Source organism: Trichogramma pretiosum, unplaced genomic scaffold, assembly GCF_000599845.2.
Source record: "Trichogramma pretiosum strain Unisexual culture from Peru unplaced genomic scaffold, Tpre_2.0 scaffold143, whole genome shotgun sequence".
In the NCBI taxonomy this organism is placed as follows: Eukaryota; Metazoa; Arthropoda; class Insecta; order Hymenoptera; family Trichogrammatidae; genus Trichogramma; species Trichogramma pretiosum.
In genome coordinates, this window is record NW_019640832.1 from 106,692 (window position 1) to 126,110 (window position 19,419).

The following is a 19,419-nucleotide window of genomic DNA, read 5'->3' on the forward strand; positions in this document are numbered from 1 at the left end:
TTCTGCTAAATGTACTCAAACTGAAGAATAGAACGAATATCAATATAGAGTCGACAATCAATAGTGTCGACCAATGAAAGTCCAAAGATTCAGGAAAGAACGGCAAAGATATTTATGAGTCGATTCATTCACTGTTGCTAAAATAATCATAAAAGTATCGTTAATAGTCTGTACCTCACGATAAAGTTAAAATTTAAAAATTTTGAATACGGCATTGAAAAGCTGAGGACAACTCCTATCAATAAAGTGAATAAAAAAAATCCTGGTTCGCTGTTGGTAGTGGAGACGAGGTGTTCCAAGTCCGGAAATTGTGCTGATCAGCGCCACGGCTCGCTCGCCAAATCGCCTCGGTGGTTGAGTGCGGAGTGGCATCGTTTCTCAGCCACCGACTTGACATCCTCCTTGCGGCTCGCACTAGATATGGATCGCGCCGCTTCTGAGTAGGCGACGCAGTTTCGGCTTTGTAGGCACTCGCGCCATTCTCGTTCTTGCCCCCCCGAGACTCACTGACGAGGAATTCTCGGCCCTCCTCGCCAACATCACAGAGGAGGCTCAGGGCAAAAGACCACTCGTCCTTGCAGGTGACTTCAACGCCTGGTCGGTGGGGTGGGGATGCTCGGAGACCCGTGCGCGTGGCACCGCGCTCATGGACTCCCTGGCTCCGCTCGATGTGGTGATTCTCAACACGGGAGACACGCCGACTTTTGTCGGCCCGAACGGACAATCGATAATAGATGACACCTTCGTCAGCGACACGCTTGCTCCACGAACAACATCATGGCAAGTGAGCAAGATGTACACGCACAGCGACCACCAGGCGCTGTTGTTCGGAATACGTGACGCCAGGCCACCAGGACGCGCCCCGCTCCGCAGATGCAGATGGAACTCTCGTTCATTAAACGAAGCGAACTTCACCGCCATGATGGCCGGCGCAGAGGTCACCCAGGGACCGACGGAGGAAATGGCGGCAGAGCTCATGTCCGCCATCACTGGCGCTTGCGATGCATCCATGGCCAGAGCGGCCGGTCGCGGTCGACATGGGCCGGTTGTAACCGTTCGCCCTTGGGATGCAAGCGAATGATCCGGCGAAATCTTGCGGTGCTGTAAACGAAATAAAACGGGGTGTCGAAATAACTCACTCGATCATTTAAAAAGGCAACAATATACAAGGCTTAATTTATTATTGGAAAAGGCGCCAGTCACGAATGTGACGCCTGATTATATCTATTACATTCAATAAATCGATGATTACAGTTATTGGGACTTCAACACGCAATTGACATATAAGTTTACTCCGGTACAATGTACACACGCGATTAGGCCACCTCGGCTAGAGCGGCAGACACGGCGGTCGTGAGTTTGGGCTACGTGGGGACGATGTCGAGAGAGATCGAGCGTAACGAATAAAGATATGTATGGCGCATTACGCGAGAGAGATATAGGCGACTTACATTCGTTGACAATGTTGGTTGGTGGATGATTCAGGCCGAATGTGACTGCGAAGAAGCTAGGGCCAACGAGAGGAGAGCCAGGTCACACAGTTCCTCCAGGAGTAGCTCGTACGGAAACACACTCGCACTTGACGCAGAACTAGGCTATAATATACGCGTCGCTACGCACGGACCAGCACAGAGTGATCCCGCTATCTCTCACACGTAGACCCGTCAGTCAGATCAGGCCTCCCTCCTATGACAGCTTTTCGTCTGCTCTCTCATTAGGCGCGCGAATCTTACGCACAGGTCGCGCGTCTCTCGCTACAAATTCGGCGCGTTGTGAACGGCGCCGATCCAAGTTACATCGGGCTCGCGATAATCATACGGCTCTCTCGACACGGGTCAGGATTAGGACACAAGGAAGGAATACCGCCGGACTCTGTACTGGCGTCCACTTCCTTACACGGTGTACTGGTGGACGGACGGGATCTCCGACCTCCAGCGGGCTTGCCTGCGGGCACGCAGACTTGCGCAGCGGGCCCATGGACGGTCAAACGAGGACGTTCGTCAGGCTGAGTTCGCCGTCGCGAGACACCAACTGCGGGCGGCCATCAGGGCTAGCAAGCGCCGGTGCTGGAGTCGCCTTTGCAAGGAGGTCGACCGTGACGCTTGGAGCAGACCGTACGAAACGGTCATGTCGCGTCTGAGGGGTCCAAGAGCCAAACCACCAGGCTCCCCGTCCCTGGTGCGGCGTGCGGTCGCCACGCTGTTCCCGGTGGCCGCGAAGGCGCTGTATCCGCCTCCGCCGCCCTCTGGCGACGCGAAGGACATTCCAGACGTCACTCTGCAGGAGCTCCGGAGAGCCAGCGAAAGAATCAAAAGACACTCAGCGCCCGGACCCGACGGAGTACCAAATGTGGCACTCAAAGTCGCCATCGCAGCGTGTCCGGACCTGTTCACCCAGGTCTACACGGCCTGCCTGAGAACCGAGGTCTTCCCGAAGTGCTGGAAGCAGCAGAGGCTCGTGCTGCTGCCAAAGCCAGGAAAGCCGCCCGCAGAGCCGTCATCCTACCATCCACTGTGTATGCTTGACACCACCGGCAAGGTTCTTGAGAGAATTATCTGCAACCGCCTCACGACCATCACGGAGAGCCCAGGCGGCCTCTCAGACCAGCAATATGGCTTCCAGCGGGGGCGATCCACGGTCGATGCCATCCAGACCGTTGTCTCCACCGCCAGGAAAGCGCTCAAAGGAAACCGCTGGCTCGGTGGAACGATAGAGTACTGTGCGGTCGTGACCCTGGATGTCAAAAACGCGTTCAACTCGGCACAGTGGAACAACATCCTCACCGCTCTGTGCCGAATACACACGCCAGAGTACCTGATGAGAATCATCAACAGCTATTTCCAGGCAAGAGTCCTCAACTACAGCACGGACGACGGGCCGGAGTCCTGTAGCGTCGCAGCGGGTGTTCCACAAGGATCGGTCCTCGGTCCTACACTGTGGAATGTAATGTACGACGCCATCCTGCAGCTCGAGTTCTGGCGCGGGGTACAAATAGTCGGTTTTGTGGACAACATCGCATTGGTTGGAGTGGCCAAGCACCTGTGGCTGTTGGAAAACCAGCTAGACGCTGCCGTCAGCCAGGCACGTGAGGCGCTTGGAGATCTTAGCCTGGAAACGGCCGACCATAAGACAGAGGTCCTGCTGATCACCAAAAGGCGGCAGATGGAGTCCATCACCATCAAGGTGGGTGACTGCTATGTCAGTTCGTTCCTCCACATCCGATACCTGGGCCTCTACATGGACGCCCGCCTCAATTTCAAGGCCCACTTAAAAATGGTCAGCGAGAGAGCATCGAACGTGGCGAGGGCCCTCGCACGAATCATGCCCAACATTGGAGGCCCCAGGAGCAGCAGGAGAAAGCTCTACGCCAGCGTCATGGACTCGATCCTGCTGTACGGCGCCCCTATATGGATCTGTGCAACGGAGACACAGGCCCACTTTCGCCAAGCAGAGTCAATACACCAGCGAGCGTGCCTGCGCGTGATCAGTGGCCGTCCTCATGTCTCATACGAGGCAACGTACGTCTTGGCCAGTATACCATCTCTGGCCCTCCTAGCAGATGAGCGCTCGTGGATCTACCTACGCCGCATAGAGGACGCCAAAGAAGAAGAACGCCTCGAGACGTTGAGAAAATGGCAGGAGCAATGGGACCGGTCGACAAAAGGCCGCTGGACCCACAGGCTCATTCCGAACATCAGAGAGTGGGTTGAGAGGAAACATGGAAAAGTGAATTACCATCTCACACAACTCCTGTCCGGGCATGGCTATTTCAGGCGCCACAGCCAGCGCTACGACAACACCATCAACGCACAGTGCCCGGCCTATCCCCACATGGTGGAAGACGCAGAGCATGTGTTATTCCACTGCCGGCGGTTCGACGAGGAAAGAAGAAGACTATATGTCCTCTGCCAAGAAGAAATGACGCCCGAGAACATCATCGGACTCATGCTTACGAGCGAACCCAACTGAGGAAATGGCCAGAAGAAGATGACCACACGATGCAGTAGGAAGCAGACGGTGTACTAACCAGCCATCGGAAAGAGCAAACTGCTAAATCTTACCTCCCAGCGAAGTAATGCCTAACGGCGGTCCCGCGGAAAAAAAAAAAAACAACAACAAGGTAACAAGAAAGGAGAAGATGGATCGTACATAAATAATGTAGAAAGCAAGAAAAATTATTACATTGTCAAAAAATAATGTAAAAACTTTTTTATTGTAACTACACTCGGCAACAAAATTATCGCAACAAAAAAATTCATCGAAATTTTGTCGATTTTCAAATGCTTCTATCTTGGGCTAGATTTATCGTATCGACACGCTTTTTTTTTTAATTTCTTGGAAATTTTGTCCTCTTTAAATCCATATAAATTAAGATAAGATTTGAGTTAATGTTGAGTTACCAGTAGTATTTGAGCGTGACCCTAAAAATTACTGAAAAAAAATGACTGTTTGAACGTGTACCAGTACCACAGTGATTTTTTTATCGAAATCTAANTTTAAAAAAAAAAATAACTTTCGTTCGACTCTATTACGAATGATGATCTGGAAATCGTAAACAGGCAAAAGGCTTGATTGACTTCAGAAATGAGGTGTGATATAATATATATACCTCTCATTGAAAACAAGTATCGTTTACGTCTCGTTCACCGTAAACTCCATTGAAATGTACTCTATTGAAATACTGAGCTAATTAAATGCGATTCAAGAGCAATGTGTCTTTTCATTTGCGATTTTTTGTAAATATACTTTTAGTCAGTCAAGTAGTAGTAACATTCAAACTCCGTCGTTCATCAACATTTCAAAGGCGTATTTACTTTTCAGAATAACAAGTAGTACTAAAACAGTCATTAATTATCCTCGTAACAAAAATACAAAACGTTCGAAGAGATGAATTTTGTAACTTACCAAATGGGAGGTGTTAATCCGGGAAAATTGCACTGAGCTTCGAAGAAATCTTAAATCACCCACAAAAGATCACACTGTTATAGCCGGTTATATCACACTTAGTAGTAGCACAAGCACAAAGAAACTGAAATATCGATACGAGAAAAAAACAAAAAAAAAAAAAAAAAAAAAAAAAAACCACTCTCGTTCTCTGGCAACCTCAGTCCTCGCAAAATAACACAGCTCGTGAACTACTAGCAAATGCAGATCACACGTGGCAACCTACTCGCACTACTCTCGTCGTTGAGCTTACTCAGCCAACCCTCCTGACACGTTGCGGTATAGCACGAACAACGTCGACTCGTTTGCTGATACTGGTCTAACATAGCCTCGCACTCTCCTTTTTGCACTAGACTCTCGATCTTGCACTCTACTTGTGCACTTCACTGAGCACCAAACTCGTTTTTTCTTGCTGTACCTCAACGCGTACTTTGTAGCCTCGGGACTACGAGTCGCGCGGTAACAGTTAATAGCATCGTCACACGTGTCGAGACTTGCCTTACTGATCGTTGTTCTGCTCTACTGCTGCCGCTGCCGCAGCTCCTGCCATGGTTGCGACTTGTCACTGCGTGGCTCGTTCAGTCGATAACTCGGACATGCCCCCTATCCTGTTGTGGCGCGTGGAAGTTAGATGCACTTAGCTCTTCCTTCACGCTGTATAGTCGGTCGCTCGTAACTCGCATGCATACACGCGGCATTCACACGTAGATGACTCACGTTTGTCGCCAGTGACATCTTAACCATTCAAGACCTTGAATGATTCTGTGATAGTTTAAAAAACGACATTCAAAACCATGCATCGGAGGGTTATTTCCTCTACATTTTTGTAAACACTGGTAATGAAAATTAATAATTTTGACCCTCAAATTATCCTTCGTTCATATTTATAAATTCAGGAAGCATATGGTATAAAAATTTTTAATAACAACTACAAGAAAAATTAATTGTGAAAATCAACAAAAACGAAGCACTTATCTTCAGGCTTAAACTATTTGATATTATTTTTAGATCATAAACTAGTAATCCATAAGTTTGGAGCAAGATATTTTAAAATCTAGTAAACAGTTCTAGTCTTATTTCTTACCTCTCCAGATTGAGCTATTTCCATAAGTGATAAAAAGTAATATCCTATTGTTCTGTCCCAAAGCATACCTTTCAACGAAACTTCCAAAAGAAGTCCACCTTTTAAATCATTTGTTTCACTAAAAATTCAAAAAAGTAATATGATCTATAAGTATTTTAGTTAAAACGATTAGAAATAATGTAATTGTTCAAATAATAAAAGTTGCGGACTTAGCGCTGGTTTGAGATAAGAGCTTGGTGGGGCAAAGACGAGCGAAATTCTCACGGCTTTTGTTGCTGTACGTAGAATTTTTGTTCAGTTGCTAATAATCACTCAGCTAAGTCGTTAGTAGAGCCTTTTCGCCCTGGCCTGCCAAGCTCTTATATCACTTCAGCGTCAACGCTTTGGTATCCAACCAATTTACATAATATCTTGCCAAGTTAAAAGACAAAAGTTTTAATTCAATAGATATAGATTGTGGTTTTTTTCTGTTAAACGGTGTGTACGAATTTTTTATCGCCCTGGATTCAACTCCACTGCCTAGCACGGTAACAGTTATTATCCGAGCAAACGTGATATTTTTCTGTATTACTGAAATTTTAAGCCCCTGATTGGTTCAAAGAGAGCTTAAATTTGGAAGAAAATTTTATTTCGTTTTCTAGTAGGATTTTTCGTCTCCTTTAAATGAATTTTTCAACGCTTCAAAATTATAATCATTCTCTGAGCTGTTTCCATGAGCCTTTTTTGTATATTTTGCTTGTTAAATTTTTTCTTCGATTGTGTTTGCTGGCGTTTTACGTTTTTGCAAAATGCCCCTCATTTGTCGAAACATTCTGAACGAATTGTTGAAACAACATTACTAGAGTCACGCACACTTTTCCAGAACATCAATAGCCTCAAACACAATCTTGGGCAAGTCATTCGAACTCATAGGTCACTTTTAATCCCTCGATTCATCATTTCAAGTACTCAAGTACATCAATTTAAGCACTAAGGCCGATTTTAGTAGTGCTGAAAGTAAGGTTAGTTTTGTCAAAAAATACACTTGTTGCAAGGTCCCTTACATCATTTTTCACCCCGCCCCTCTTGCTTCTCGTAACAGATGGTGTGAAGATATTGCTGCTTTTTAGCGTTGTCGTCTAAGTCGTCTTGGGTTTCTTCTTTATCCCGGGTCTGGACGATGTTTGCACCTCCTTTGCCACTGTGTTCTGGGGAGGGAGATGCTCCAACCCGTCCAGCGCCGTGCAGCAACTCTGGAGGATAAGAGGCGCTTTCGTCAGTCTATCCTTTGTGGCTTGTGGACGTTATACCTCGGCATCGCGTATTCCATGATATCGTTGATCTTATCACCGAGCCACTTAAGTGCATGTGTGTTTTTTTTTCTACTCCACCCAATTCGGACACTCACCGGTATCCGCCGTTAGGCATTGCTTCGGTGAGGCCGGGGTTAGTTGAGCATTTCTGCTCCTTCTGTTAGTCGTTGTTTTCCATACATCCCCCATCCGTCGCATAGTGATATGTGAAGATTAGGGGTTCAGGAACTCATCTTTTTTCTACTTGGTGAACCTCCGATCCTGCGCGATGCCATCGTCGATTGTCGTATCACCCTTTTTCAGAGCCGTCTGCTGCGTGGTCACACTTTGCTGGCATCTCCTCCATCTATTGCCGGCCTTGTGAGTCCTCGCCTCGGGCTCCTACTTATGGTTATCCTATCGCTTCCAGCTGGTACAGTGATCGGGGTTTTTTTATCGCTTCGGAGGCTGATGACATAGCCCGGATCTTCTTTTTGAGTGGTACCCGCTCCACCTCGGGCACTGGCTCGACCACACCAGGCGAAAAAACGAACCTCGAAAATTCGCCAAGTGGGGATCGAACCCACGCCCTACGGCACACCTTGTATCAGCAGGCAAGAACTATACCCACTGAGCCAAGGAGGCCGATCGATGTGTGTGTGTGTGATTAGTCGCAGCGGTGGCGAGTTCATTGTATGTGCCCGCAGATCCTTCCTAGCCCGTAGAGGCTTTTCAATTTATGTTCCCAGAGGGTAAAAGAAAGGGAAATGCAGAAATCATACTCTCTCAAACCATGAAACACACATTGCACATTAACAATAACGACTACTAACAAGGAGAGCCTTTCATCTGCGGGTCACAGATCCTTACCAAACTTGTTTGGGGGTCTTTTTCTACATGATAATGAAGCCCCCTATAGTTATTTTATTCCAATGGGCCCTGAAAAGAGTTAAAGAGCAGAAAAAAGTATTAAATATAATATAATGTTAAAAAATACCACTTATTGTTATCAGGCCTTGTTCAAGTCTAACTCTCTCAAAAATATTTGTACATGAACTTTTATCAATTTTAAACACTTTTGCGAAACAATAAACAATTAAACTCCATTGGTTTGCTGTGTAAGTTTTAAAGTGCGCACCATTTTGAGCTCAAATTAACGTAGGAAGGTCTCGCAAAACGCACCCTGACAATGACACACAGCGTCTTGAAAATGCAGCTACTGCCAAGAAAAGTTCGATCATCGTCAAGTTCAAAAATCTGGTAGTACGTAAACAAGTCCTAGAGGTGATGCGTGAGAAGGGCGCTACACCGTACTGCTATACTTTCAGTGGTGCCGAAAAGCTACCTATCCGAGCTTACGAGCTTGCAAGCCCAGCCGTCTTCGCGTTGAAGAAGAACGCAAGGGTTATAGCGCAAAAGAAAGGTTATCGCTTTGTGTGGATTCATGAAGGAGGTATCCGTATTCACAAGAACGAGCTATCGCCAGTAATCAGCATCGTCACCGAGTCCAATCTTAAGCAGATCGTTTGAAATTTTGCGCGTGACGAGCCATCACCCTCACTAAATCGTACCTGTCCAAATGTTAATTTTAGATTTAATAATAATAATAATAATAATAATAAACCTCGAATTGTTCAAATAAATGTCTTTTCTATCAAAGATCGCATTGAGTTCTTGGCAAACTTTCGAGATGAATCAAATTTTTACGTGCTATCTATCTCAGAGATATGGTATACTCCAAATATCCACGGTAAATTCTCTGGCTACAACTTCGTTCGTGCTGATCGGGGCTTACAGAGCCAAAGCGAATCCAATGCACACAATGGACCGAGGAAACTTAAGAGTAAAAAAAATTCGACGAATACATGTTGGGCCGCCCTGACGAACCGTCACCTCGCCGAGCATATTATTAGTTATAAAAATAGTTATTGATTATTGTATTTCGATTCTGATTTCATGTGAGCGCCAAGCGTGTAAAGATAGAACGTAAATATGCGTATACGTTGAGACGCGAGAGCGTACATATGAACAGAGCAGGGAGTTGAAGATTTGCTTTGAGAGCGAACGGAGCTCGAGTGTGCGAGTTGAGCGTGACATTCTCGGAGATGTCTACGTCGGATTGACGAGTACCGCGCGGGTAGTAATATCCTACGTCGCTCGAGTGAAGAGTGCGAGTGCTGGTACGAGTCGACCCGAGTGCGCGAGAGAGGACTAGTGGATCCAATGGCCGAGCAGACCACAAGGACAAGCAAGAGTGAAACTGGAACAGGAGAAGATCTCGATACCATGTGGAATGTTCGGCGGCCCAGCTCTTGGTTGTTGCATTTGTGAGTCGTACGGGCCGACGTGACCACCATGGCTACGAACGTCGCATCTGCCGTCGACCGGGTATTCGGAAACTCTCTGAGGCCGTGTATTATGTTTATTGCATATGAATAAACTTGGTAGTCGTTATTGTGAATGTTGAGTGTTTGTTTCTTGGTGAGAATGAGTGTGAATCCCTGTATTCCCCTTTCTTTCACTTTCTAGGAATATACACTGGAAAAACCTCTACGGGCTAGGACGGACCTGCAAAGCCAAGGGACACACGTCGGGCTGCTCGGACTCTTTCGGCCTCGACTTATCATCGTCCCCATGGCTGGCGCTTCGCGGACTTTTTCGAATTTTTGTCTGACGAATCGGAGAACTACAGCGTGTAACGTTGTGCCCTTGGCAAACGTCATCACGTCGGCTACGAGGAGATTAACACTGAATAATACAAAATTTGAAATATCCGAGTTCTATTTTTGCAGGTACTTTAGCTACGCGAGGTGACAGCGGAGCCGTCACTGTGGCGTTCGGACGTAAATACTGCAATGCTTACGTCCGAAGTAGACCGTGTAGCGAGGCTCGCTTTGACGCGTTTACGGCAATACTACGAGACGCGTGCCAAAAATCTTCGCGACTGGCGTGAACTAGCTGACAACACGAGACACGTGTTGTGCGAACGCCATAGAGGGTGGAGCTTTTTCGTACGCGAACGTTATGCTGTCTTTTCCCTGTATTTTTGCGAAGAGTTTATTGAGTGTGTGGAGAGTTGTGTTGAGTGAGTTTAAGGTGTACTTTTGGCATGAGTTTTATGTGGAAGTGTGTATATTGATTGGTAAAGTTGGTGGCTGTAAAGTCGAGTGTGAATGCTGAGGACCCGTGCAGTGCACCAAATACTCCAACCGATTACGACCGAGCAAACGACAAACTTGGCCCGTCCCCTTTTACGTCCGTGGCCCAACAGACGAGACGCAAGACGTGCAGTACAACATCTTGTAACCCCGGCGACGTTTACGACACGACCGTGCGGTCATGAGCCCCGTTGTGCGAGGCAGAACAAGAGTAAATTTACAGCCTACTTTGTGCCCCGTACGACCCCTCCGACGGCAACGCAACTCGCGTACGCGACCCAGGGCGAATGTGTATGTGGGAGCCTCGACTGAGTGTGTGAGATAGAATCGTTACTACTCAATAAGGTTCTTTGTAATTCAAACTATATCTTTTTGTGTTGTTATTCGATTATCCCCCATATTATTGCTTTTCCTCTCTCTCGCGAGTTCTTCGTTTTACAGGTGTTTTTCTAGGTGCAGAGCAGCAGCCCAACGGAGTCCCTGCTCCATTAACCGTCGGCGTCTCCTCTCGGAGACAAACCGTGCTCGAGACCCTGAAAGTCGAGAGTCTTTTTTGTGCCCTCGTGTTTTTTTTCCATTTTTAGCTAGCCGGACCCTGGTCTTGATCTTCACCACAGAATGCTGTGCCATCATCGGAGCCCTAGAACACATTGCGTTATCGGACGGAGAGAGGTTCATGATCGTCTCGGATTTTCTATGCGCACTACTTGGAGTTGGTTCACTCCAGACACGCAGCAACACAATGGAACAAATTCCGGAAATAAAAAGAGAAATCGCCGCACTCTTAAACAGAATTCGAGAGAAGGAGATCGAGCTGCTGGAGATTCCGTCACACATAGGCCTTGAGGGCAACGAAGAGGTGGACGCACTAACGAGGGTGGCTACCCTAAAAGAAAACCCCCCGAGCATCCTCTGTTCAGTACTTGGACCTGGCGGCCGAATTTTCGAAGGTAGCAAATAACAACACCGATGCGAAGAACAAGTTGGATGGCCGCGAAAAAGGCAGGATTTACTTTGAATTTTTCTGCAACGACCGGGCGCGATTCGATACGCCAGTGTAAATATCACCGTCGCGCGTGTTTTCTTGTACGTTGATACTGATAAACATTTATTATCGTTTGACATTTTATTTTTTTCTCTCGATATTATTCAATACTCAAAAAGAAACTAAGAATATTTAAACCAACGTGTATATTCACTGATTGATGCACGTTCAATCATGATTTTCGCAGCAACCCGCGGACGACTATGTGCAGGTTTAGGCAGGAAAATTGTGCAACAGAAAATTCAGAATACTGAACTAAATACTGAACTAAATATTTAGAAGTAACACCACTCTAGGATTTTCAAAAAATCGTTTTTTTTTGCATAAAAAGCTCCCTTAGGGTGTGTAGAATGATACCAAATTAGTTTTATAGGGGAGACGAAGTTATAAGATGCTTAATTTTCAATTTGAGTGAAAGGGTTTTTACGAACATATTTTCGTAAACACTGTTGCTAAAATTTTATTTAAGTACATTATCGTACGAGTGAAAAGTGGCTTTTAATATGAAAAACAACCTGTAGAGGTCGCAATTTTTTCTCCAATATTATGAATTTTCAGTTGCCAACTTAGTAGTTATAACGGATTTTTCAGAGTAGTACGTGTTTGAAAATTATCTAAAAATTATACTCTCGTAATTCGTGTGATATACTGTGATAATGAGTAACAAAAAACGCTCTTACCAGAGGGAAAAAGGCTCTCATGGAGACAGCGGGTTTAATAAAAGACGCAAAATCGGAACCCGAAGACCACTGAATAGATATGAGTTGGAAACCCCGAGTTTGGGCAACAGCTTTAGTACGTCAGCCAAGAAGATTTTAGCAGCCCAATCAGATGATATTAAAATAGATGATAGCTTTGGATACAGAATTTTGAGTTTTTTATCAGTATTTAATACTATATCAAACATCGTTATCTGTAAGAAATGCAAGTCTCATATAAAATTCACCGAATCATCCGAGCGAGGCTTGAGTTTCAAACTTGTGATTTCTTGTAATAATTGTATCGGTATTGGAATTCCCAGCTGCCCTTTCATCAAAAAATTATACGATATTAATCGAAGATTAGTACTGGCTATGCGATTACTCGGTGTAGGCCTTAATGGAATTATCAAATTCTGTGCCGTCATGGATCTACCGCGGCCGATCTTTCAATCATTTTATGACAAGATTGTGAAAAAAATCGCTGAAGGAGCCGAAGTTGTAGCTGAGTCAAGTATGAGTTTAGCAGCTGAAAAAGAGAAGAAATTGACGGTAACCAATGTTGGTTTTGATGAGAACGATCTGGAGACCATACAAATATCCAGTGACAAAAGCATAACAGTGTTCGGCGATGCATCTTTTATGGGCTGAGTTTTGTGGGACTTTTTTTTAGACCTTCATATCAGTTCTATTATTCAATATGTTCTCAAAAACATTGATAACTTTTTTTTATATCTTGCTTTTTTCACGACTGTTGGCATACAAACTTTTTTATATCTCTAATCAAAATTTCACAAAACTCAGCCCATAAGGGATACTTTTCAAAAGATTTTAAGACCTATCAGGAACTCCCACCTCAACTTTTTTCACATTTTTTAGGGCTCAAAGATGTCAATTTTATGTTGAAAATGTAGATTGACATAAAAATGTGGTTTATATAAAAAATAAATGACAAAGAGGAGTGAATTGGTGTTTGACTCCCCTTAACTTTAAGACCTTGTTTGAAATTTTGTTCTAAATGCTATAGAAGTCGAGAAAACTTTCCACCACTCAAAAAATTGCGAATTTGTAAAATTGTAATATCTTCGTTATTTTGTGACTAAAACCAATAAAAAAAATTTTCTTTATAGTTCTTTGTATGTATTATTAGTCCTCAAAGCCTCAAATTAAAATATTCATCGTGGCCCCCACAAAAAATTCATAAATTTTAGCAATTTTCCAAAATCCTAAAGTGGTGCTACGCCTTAAATACTGAACTAAATACTACTTTGAGAATACTGAATCCAAAGTCAAATGACCGCTTTGGAGTCATTTTCAAGATGTTTTGAAGGTCAAACTTGATAAATTCGATAACCATCCTTAACTTTTGATCAGTTTGTTGTATGAAAAATCTAACACCAGATTCAGAAAGTTCATTTAATTTTGCGTCGAATAAGCTTATTCGCAGATTTAACCTTTGATAGAGAATATCTATGGAGGACTTGACCGCAGATTTTGTTGTTAGACTTAATCTCTATAGCGATTAGCGAACTTAGTCTGTGGACTGGTTATCTGACTCAGACTCGACACTCACTACCGAACTCAGTCCTGTGAACGAAGATATAATAGTCACTTGCCGCAGTTGCCTTGTACACGGAAACATATTCCGGTGCAAGACTCCGACGTACGAGTGCCGATATCTCTTTTTTTCCTTCTTGTCATCGATCTCCTTGTTTGAGTACCAACTTGAGCGGATATCTTTTTGACTCTCACCGCGAGCAAGAGTGTCTGAGTGAAAGTATTGCGCAACTCGAGTCTCGTGACTTATAGATCAAAGACCTGCCTATGCAAGCTCAATTTGCGGTTCGAACGAGTAGTTTACGAAGAGAATGAGTATCGATGACTTCATTATACTGTTGCGTGGCCTCTCCCGACATAAGCCCTCCTCGCGAGATTCGAGGCAACGTTAACCTAACTCTTTGACATAATAATTTTCTTATCGACGTACGAACCATCACTGCCCAGAATGCTACTGTGCATTTTTCATGATTCTACACATTAATAGGGAATCGAATCCACTTCGACGGTCGACCAGAAGTATCGCTACCATACGTTATCTGCGCGAACTTGAATGCATTGACAGCCCCCTACAGCCATCAGAAGTGGAACTTTTTCAAAATTAGTTAACTGAAAACATCAAAATATAAATCTTGAAAAATTAAAACGCAAACATTTAACATAATGTCTTATATCGTCAAGTTTCATATAGAAAAGTAAACATTATATATTAACAATATACTCACAACAGAAAATCTTGTTCCCAGCATGGATTTGATCCTTTCAAAGGTACAGTAGATGATTTAACGTTTTGTAGTTTCAACGTTACATAAGTATTATACTCTTGAGCTAAATGAATTGCATAAAAAATTTAATTTAATATCGCATAATTGCATGATTTTTTGTCATAATGTATATGATCACTTTTTTAATGAAAAATGATATTGTCATATGACAATTAAGATTTCCTCGCATTTAAACTCTATATTTTCAATTATATCTTTAAATTCTTTTTGAGACTTTTGTCTCGAAAAAAAGTTTTGACAACTAGTAGTAGTTTTGACATGTTTTTTCAAACGAAATTTGTTACGTAACTCATCTTTGGTTTGTAAAATCATACTTGGAGTAGTTGAAAAGCAGTCTTTCAAATTACAATTAATACTTGATGTTAATTTAATCTCAGATATCATGAAAAATTGAAAACAATTCTTAATCAAACTAGGTTTGATATATAATTTGAAATTAATTCTTAATTCATGTTGGTTTAATTTTGAACAATTCAGCTTGTTGCTTTCGATGTCAGACTTGTCCCAAAAAATTGTAGAAAAATTGGGGCTTTTTATGACCCTTTTTCAGAGGCCCAAAGTTGGCCATTCTAGCGTTTTTCCGAAATTTATGAAAAATCGCAAATATTCAAATAATTACTAAATTAGTGTAGAATTACTCAAAAATAAAAGGAATATTAGTTTTTTTGTTGGTAATTCTCCAAATTTTCAGAAAAAATGTATTCGAAAGTGATTAGAGCAACCTGGGAGGTTACAGAGCGGAAAAAATTTGAAAAAAAAACACAAAATGTAATTGAGTTCGAACCAGACTTTTTTTCCAAAACTATGTAATAAGCTTTCTGAAGATGTCAACTACTGCCTAATGAAGTTTTGTAATGGGTCTTAATGTGTAACGCAATGTAGACAACAATGTGTGTTTAAAACGTGCATAAAAGGTTGAAATAGGCCAAAAATGCGTAAAATTACCAAAAAAAGCCTCTGAAAAAGTGTCATAGAAAGCCCCAATTTTTCTAAAAGTTTTCGTAAGACAAACCTGATATCGAAAACAACAAATTTATCATATTTGCAGAAAAAAATTTTTTTGGTCATTTGATTTCACAAAGAATCAGCTATATATACAGAAATATCTGTATTGAATTTATTATAATATTTATTAATTAAAAATTCTTTTCAGAAAAGAAATAGTTATTAACATTTTTTGTAATCCCCCTGGTGTGATGTAAGGGCCAACGAGTCACAAAGCTCACAAAAAGCTTTAATACTTAGCCACATTGATCTATCGATTAATGCTATACATACCGCTTAAATTTGATTTTTCTTAAACTTGAATTATTTATGGAGATAATCGGGACCTGCCCCATTTTTGCCTTTTTAATGATAGTATTTAATATTTCACTTTTAACTTTTTTTTTAAACATCAGAAAGAGACTTTTTAGCGCAGTGTGTTACTGTTCGAGAAATCTCCCGAACAGTGTTTATCAACTGCCGTGGGCGCGCTCAAACTCACGTGTAGTGTCGGGCCACGCGAGTTTATTGCTGCGCACTCAGAGATGGCGTGGCTTCTCGTGCCTGCCGCAGATCTACTATCCGTGCGTAGTTTGCGATGGACACGAGAGTTTTTGCTCATTGTACATCTCGCGCTCCTCCAGTTATCTCACCCGATTTGCTCGATTCACCCTCGCCTCTCGCGTGTGACTCGTGCACCAAAGTGCGACCACCAAAAGAAAGTCAGCTCATCCATACGGCTATCCACCAACTTCGACTGCTCAATCGGTCCACATCTGCTGCTCTCAAGCCAGGTGGGATAAGAACTTCAACATCGGCCACTCATCGACGTCTGCTCACTCGACTCATCAGATCCAGCTCATCTCAACGTATAACACCAGGTAAAGAACCTACACGGGTTGCTGAAGAAGACCAATAATGCCTTCTTCAGGCCCTGTAGAGTCTCCTCATTCACTGACGCAATTGTGCAAGCACTGGCGCTTGCAAAGTACGGAGTCACTGCGAGGAGAATCGAGGTTACACTCAGCACCTCTCACTTCCGGCAGCTGATTCAGCGGACGAGGGGATTAATATAACCCTGTTTCGCGTACTGCTCCGAATGCTCAGTCTAGTGAATCCTCAGTCCTCCGAATGCTCAATCTAGTGAATCCTCAGTCTAGTGCTCCGCATACGTTGACGTCTCAGTGCTCTCATGAATCAATGTGGATTAATATAATTCCTTAAACTGTTGTCCTTTTTCATTTATATGCATTCAAATTTATGACGCTATTGTGAAGTATTAATAAAATACTAATGTGCTACGACTTCTCACTGTAACTCTCAATTAAACTCAACCAAGTGAACAATTTTAATTAATATTATTAAAGTGATGAAGTGTGAAAATGAAGAAAATTGTTAAATAACAAAATCTTTTGCATTCAAGAAGTCATTGTGCGATCTACCCATGCAACCATCCTTTTAATGAGTAATTGAGACACCTAATTCTCAAACAGTTACGTATAACGTACTGCAACGAATATTGTAGTGAATTTATTAAATTTATCTTATGAAAGACTTGTATAATAGAATGAGGAGCGTGAAGGGTGGGTAGCTGCTCTCATCTTCCATACTTGCCATTCGGAGCGCGACATAAGTTCCTCGATATTTAAACAATTTTCTTTTTGTGTGCCTTGTTATAAGCGTAAAACATGCAGAGACCATGGCTGACTTGCTCAATGCGCTTATGAAAGGTGAAAGAATTCCGCAATAAGTCACTAGGAGGGTAAGAACAAAACTGAATCTTTGTGCACAAAATTCGAGTTTTGATGTTAAATATGACTGCTGTTTCAATGTAAAATCGAACTAGCAAGGGCACTGGCTCACTTTCTTTCGGAAAAAATAAATCAGCTAGACATCTAGCTGTCACACCTACTTCTCGATCGCCTTTCTCGGATTTTCCTTTCTCAGACATCAAGTAAATTGTCACCTTTTTTGGTATATGTTCGGTAACACGATACATCAGGGATCTTGAACGCACAATTTGGAGAGTTTCAAGCGCATCGACGCCAACATGGGAGCCCAACTAATCCTTGTTTCAAGCAGAGTGGGCACTGTTTACTAAAAAAGCCGTACCATTGACATCGAGACCTTGCTCACTCCAAGTGGTACTTTGAAAACCAAGGCGAGGCGAACAGTTCTTAATTGTCCCTTGACCATGAGCGATGATACGGCTAAGTACCTCTACCCACGCTAACTTCACTTTTACTTTGCCAATTCATTTTAGTTTAACTGCACCGTTTCTAATTAAAGTATCTCAAGGAATGTCGATGGAATTTTCGAACCACTTCCTTCAAACAAAATAACGATCAAATTCAGGATACAAAATAACTAACTGTTGGACAACTTATCGCGAAACATAGTTATTTGCAACGTTACACCTCGAATTTGAGAAAATATAATCTTATAGTCCGTTAAAAAATTTCAATCTATTTATAAAAAAAACTCCACTCATGTCATGGAAGAGACGTTATCGTTCCTTCTTGTAGCTATTGCGTGAAGCGTAAAAATTCGAAAATTTGAATAAAATAAAAGCATTTAAAAACTCCCGAAAAGAAATATAATAGAAGAAGTTGAAAACTTCCAAAATATAAATAGAATAGAAGCAGTTCAATAATAATCTTTCTTTAGATAAATTCCAAAAATTTCTTGGAATATTCATACTCACCATACATAATTCAAGACTATCTCAGAAGACTATTGGTCAACCGATTCTTTGCTTGAATTGTGTGCAGTGAAATCAGAAATATCCCCGGAATGAATTTGAACGAATCAAGTCATCTCTAAAATTTTCAATGAATGGTGATGAAGATCATAATGACAGAGTTTGGTGGGCTCGAAAAATGTTGGATATATTTAGAAAAAAAATCAGACAATTTGGTTTTTTTTTCGACAGTCCTCCGGTTGATAATATGGTGGTGAAAAATTTTGGGAAAAATTCTTTGAAACAATGCACTAGATCTAGGTCTATAAGGTTCAGTATAAAAATGTGGGCCTTATGTAGTGCTGTTGGATACATATTTGATTGTGATATATATTGTGGAAAAAAATCGAACGCATCCAATTTACTACCTAACTGTTCTTTGAGAAGTAGAGTTGTACTTCAAATGATGAAAGAGTTACTCTCTAAAGTTCTTCGGAATAAATACTTTCTATATAATATTTAGTTTGATAATCTGTAAACTAGTCTAGACTTTCTAGTCCACATGAAATGAATTAGTGTAGATCGTCTTGTAGTTAGGACACTAGACAGAGAATCAAAATTTAAAAATTCGAATTTTCACGTTAATAACCGATGCCTTTTATTAATATTATTTTTTATGAGGAAGCTCTTTGCCAATAAATTGGCAGCGGTTTTTTTTTATAATAAAGGATTCAACTGTTTGCATTGCAAGAAATGAATCATCAGAAACTTCTTCATCACAAGGCTCGATGAAATCTCTCAACTCCTTCAAACTTTTCGATTGCTTTACTCGATCTAGGAATGATTTCCCTGGTACTTTTTTCTCCTTCTTCGTCGTCATCATTAGATAATTCCTCATTCAATTTCTGATTTAAATTATCAGCAATTGCTTCTTGCTCGCTTAATACTACAAATGTTGATATATTATCATCAGCAGAAACATATTCTTCCCAACCCCAATTTTCATCAATTTCTTTAGGAGGATTAATATAACCTCCTCCGTTTATTCCGGCTTTCTCACAAATCAAGCTTAACTCGCTGTGAGCTCAAGAGAAGCCTTCCACGTCTCAAGTGCAACAATTCACAGAAGATAAGTGTAGATAAATAAAATCATCTTCGAACCGACTACTCAATTTCATTGTAAAGACTTTGTAACAGCACGTTTGAATTAATA

The 19,419-nt window shown here is 42.2% G+C and overlaps 1 protein-coding gene across 1 annotated transcript in view; it reads right to left on the reverse strand.

Moving 5' to 3' along the window:
* LOC106651161 (phorbol ester/diacylglycerol-binding protein unc-13-like) overlaps positions 1–19,419 on the reverse strand; it is a gene marked incomplete at its 3' end in the record, with an annotated part of 166,158 nt that overhangs the window by 106,287 nt on the left and 40,452 nt on the right. Inside the window, exons 3-4 of the mRNA XM_023463425.1 lie at positions 14,483–14,585; positions 6,029–6,146 (exon numbers count right to left, since the gene is read on the reverse strand). Coding sequence (XP_023319193.1) covers positions 6,029–6,146; positions 14,483–14,585 — 221 coding nt within the window. The remainder of the gene's footprint in view (positions 1–6,028; positions 6,147–14,482; positions 14,586–19,419) is intronic.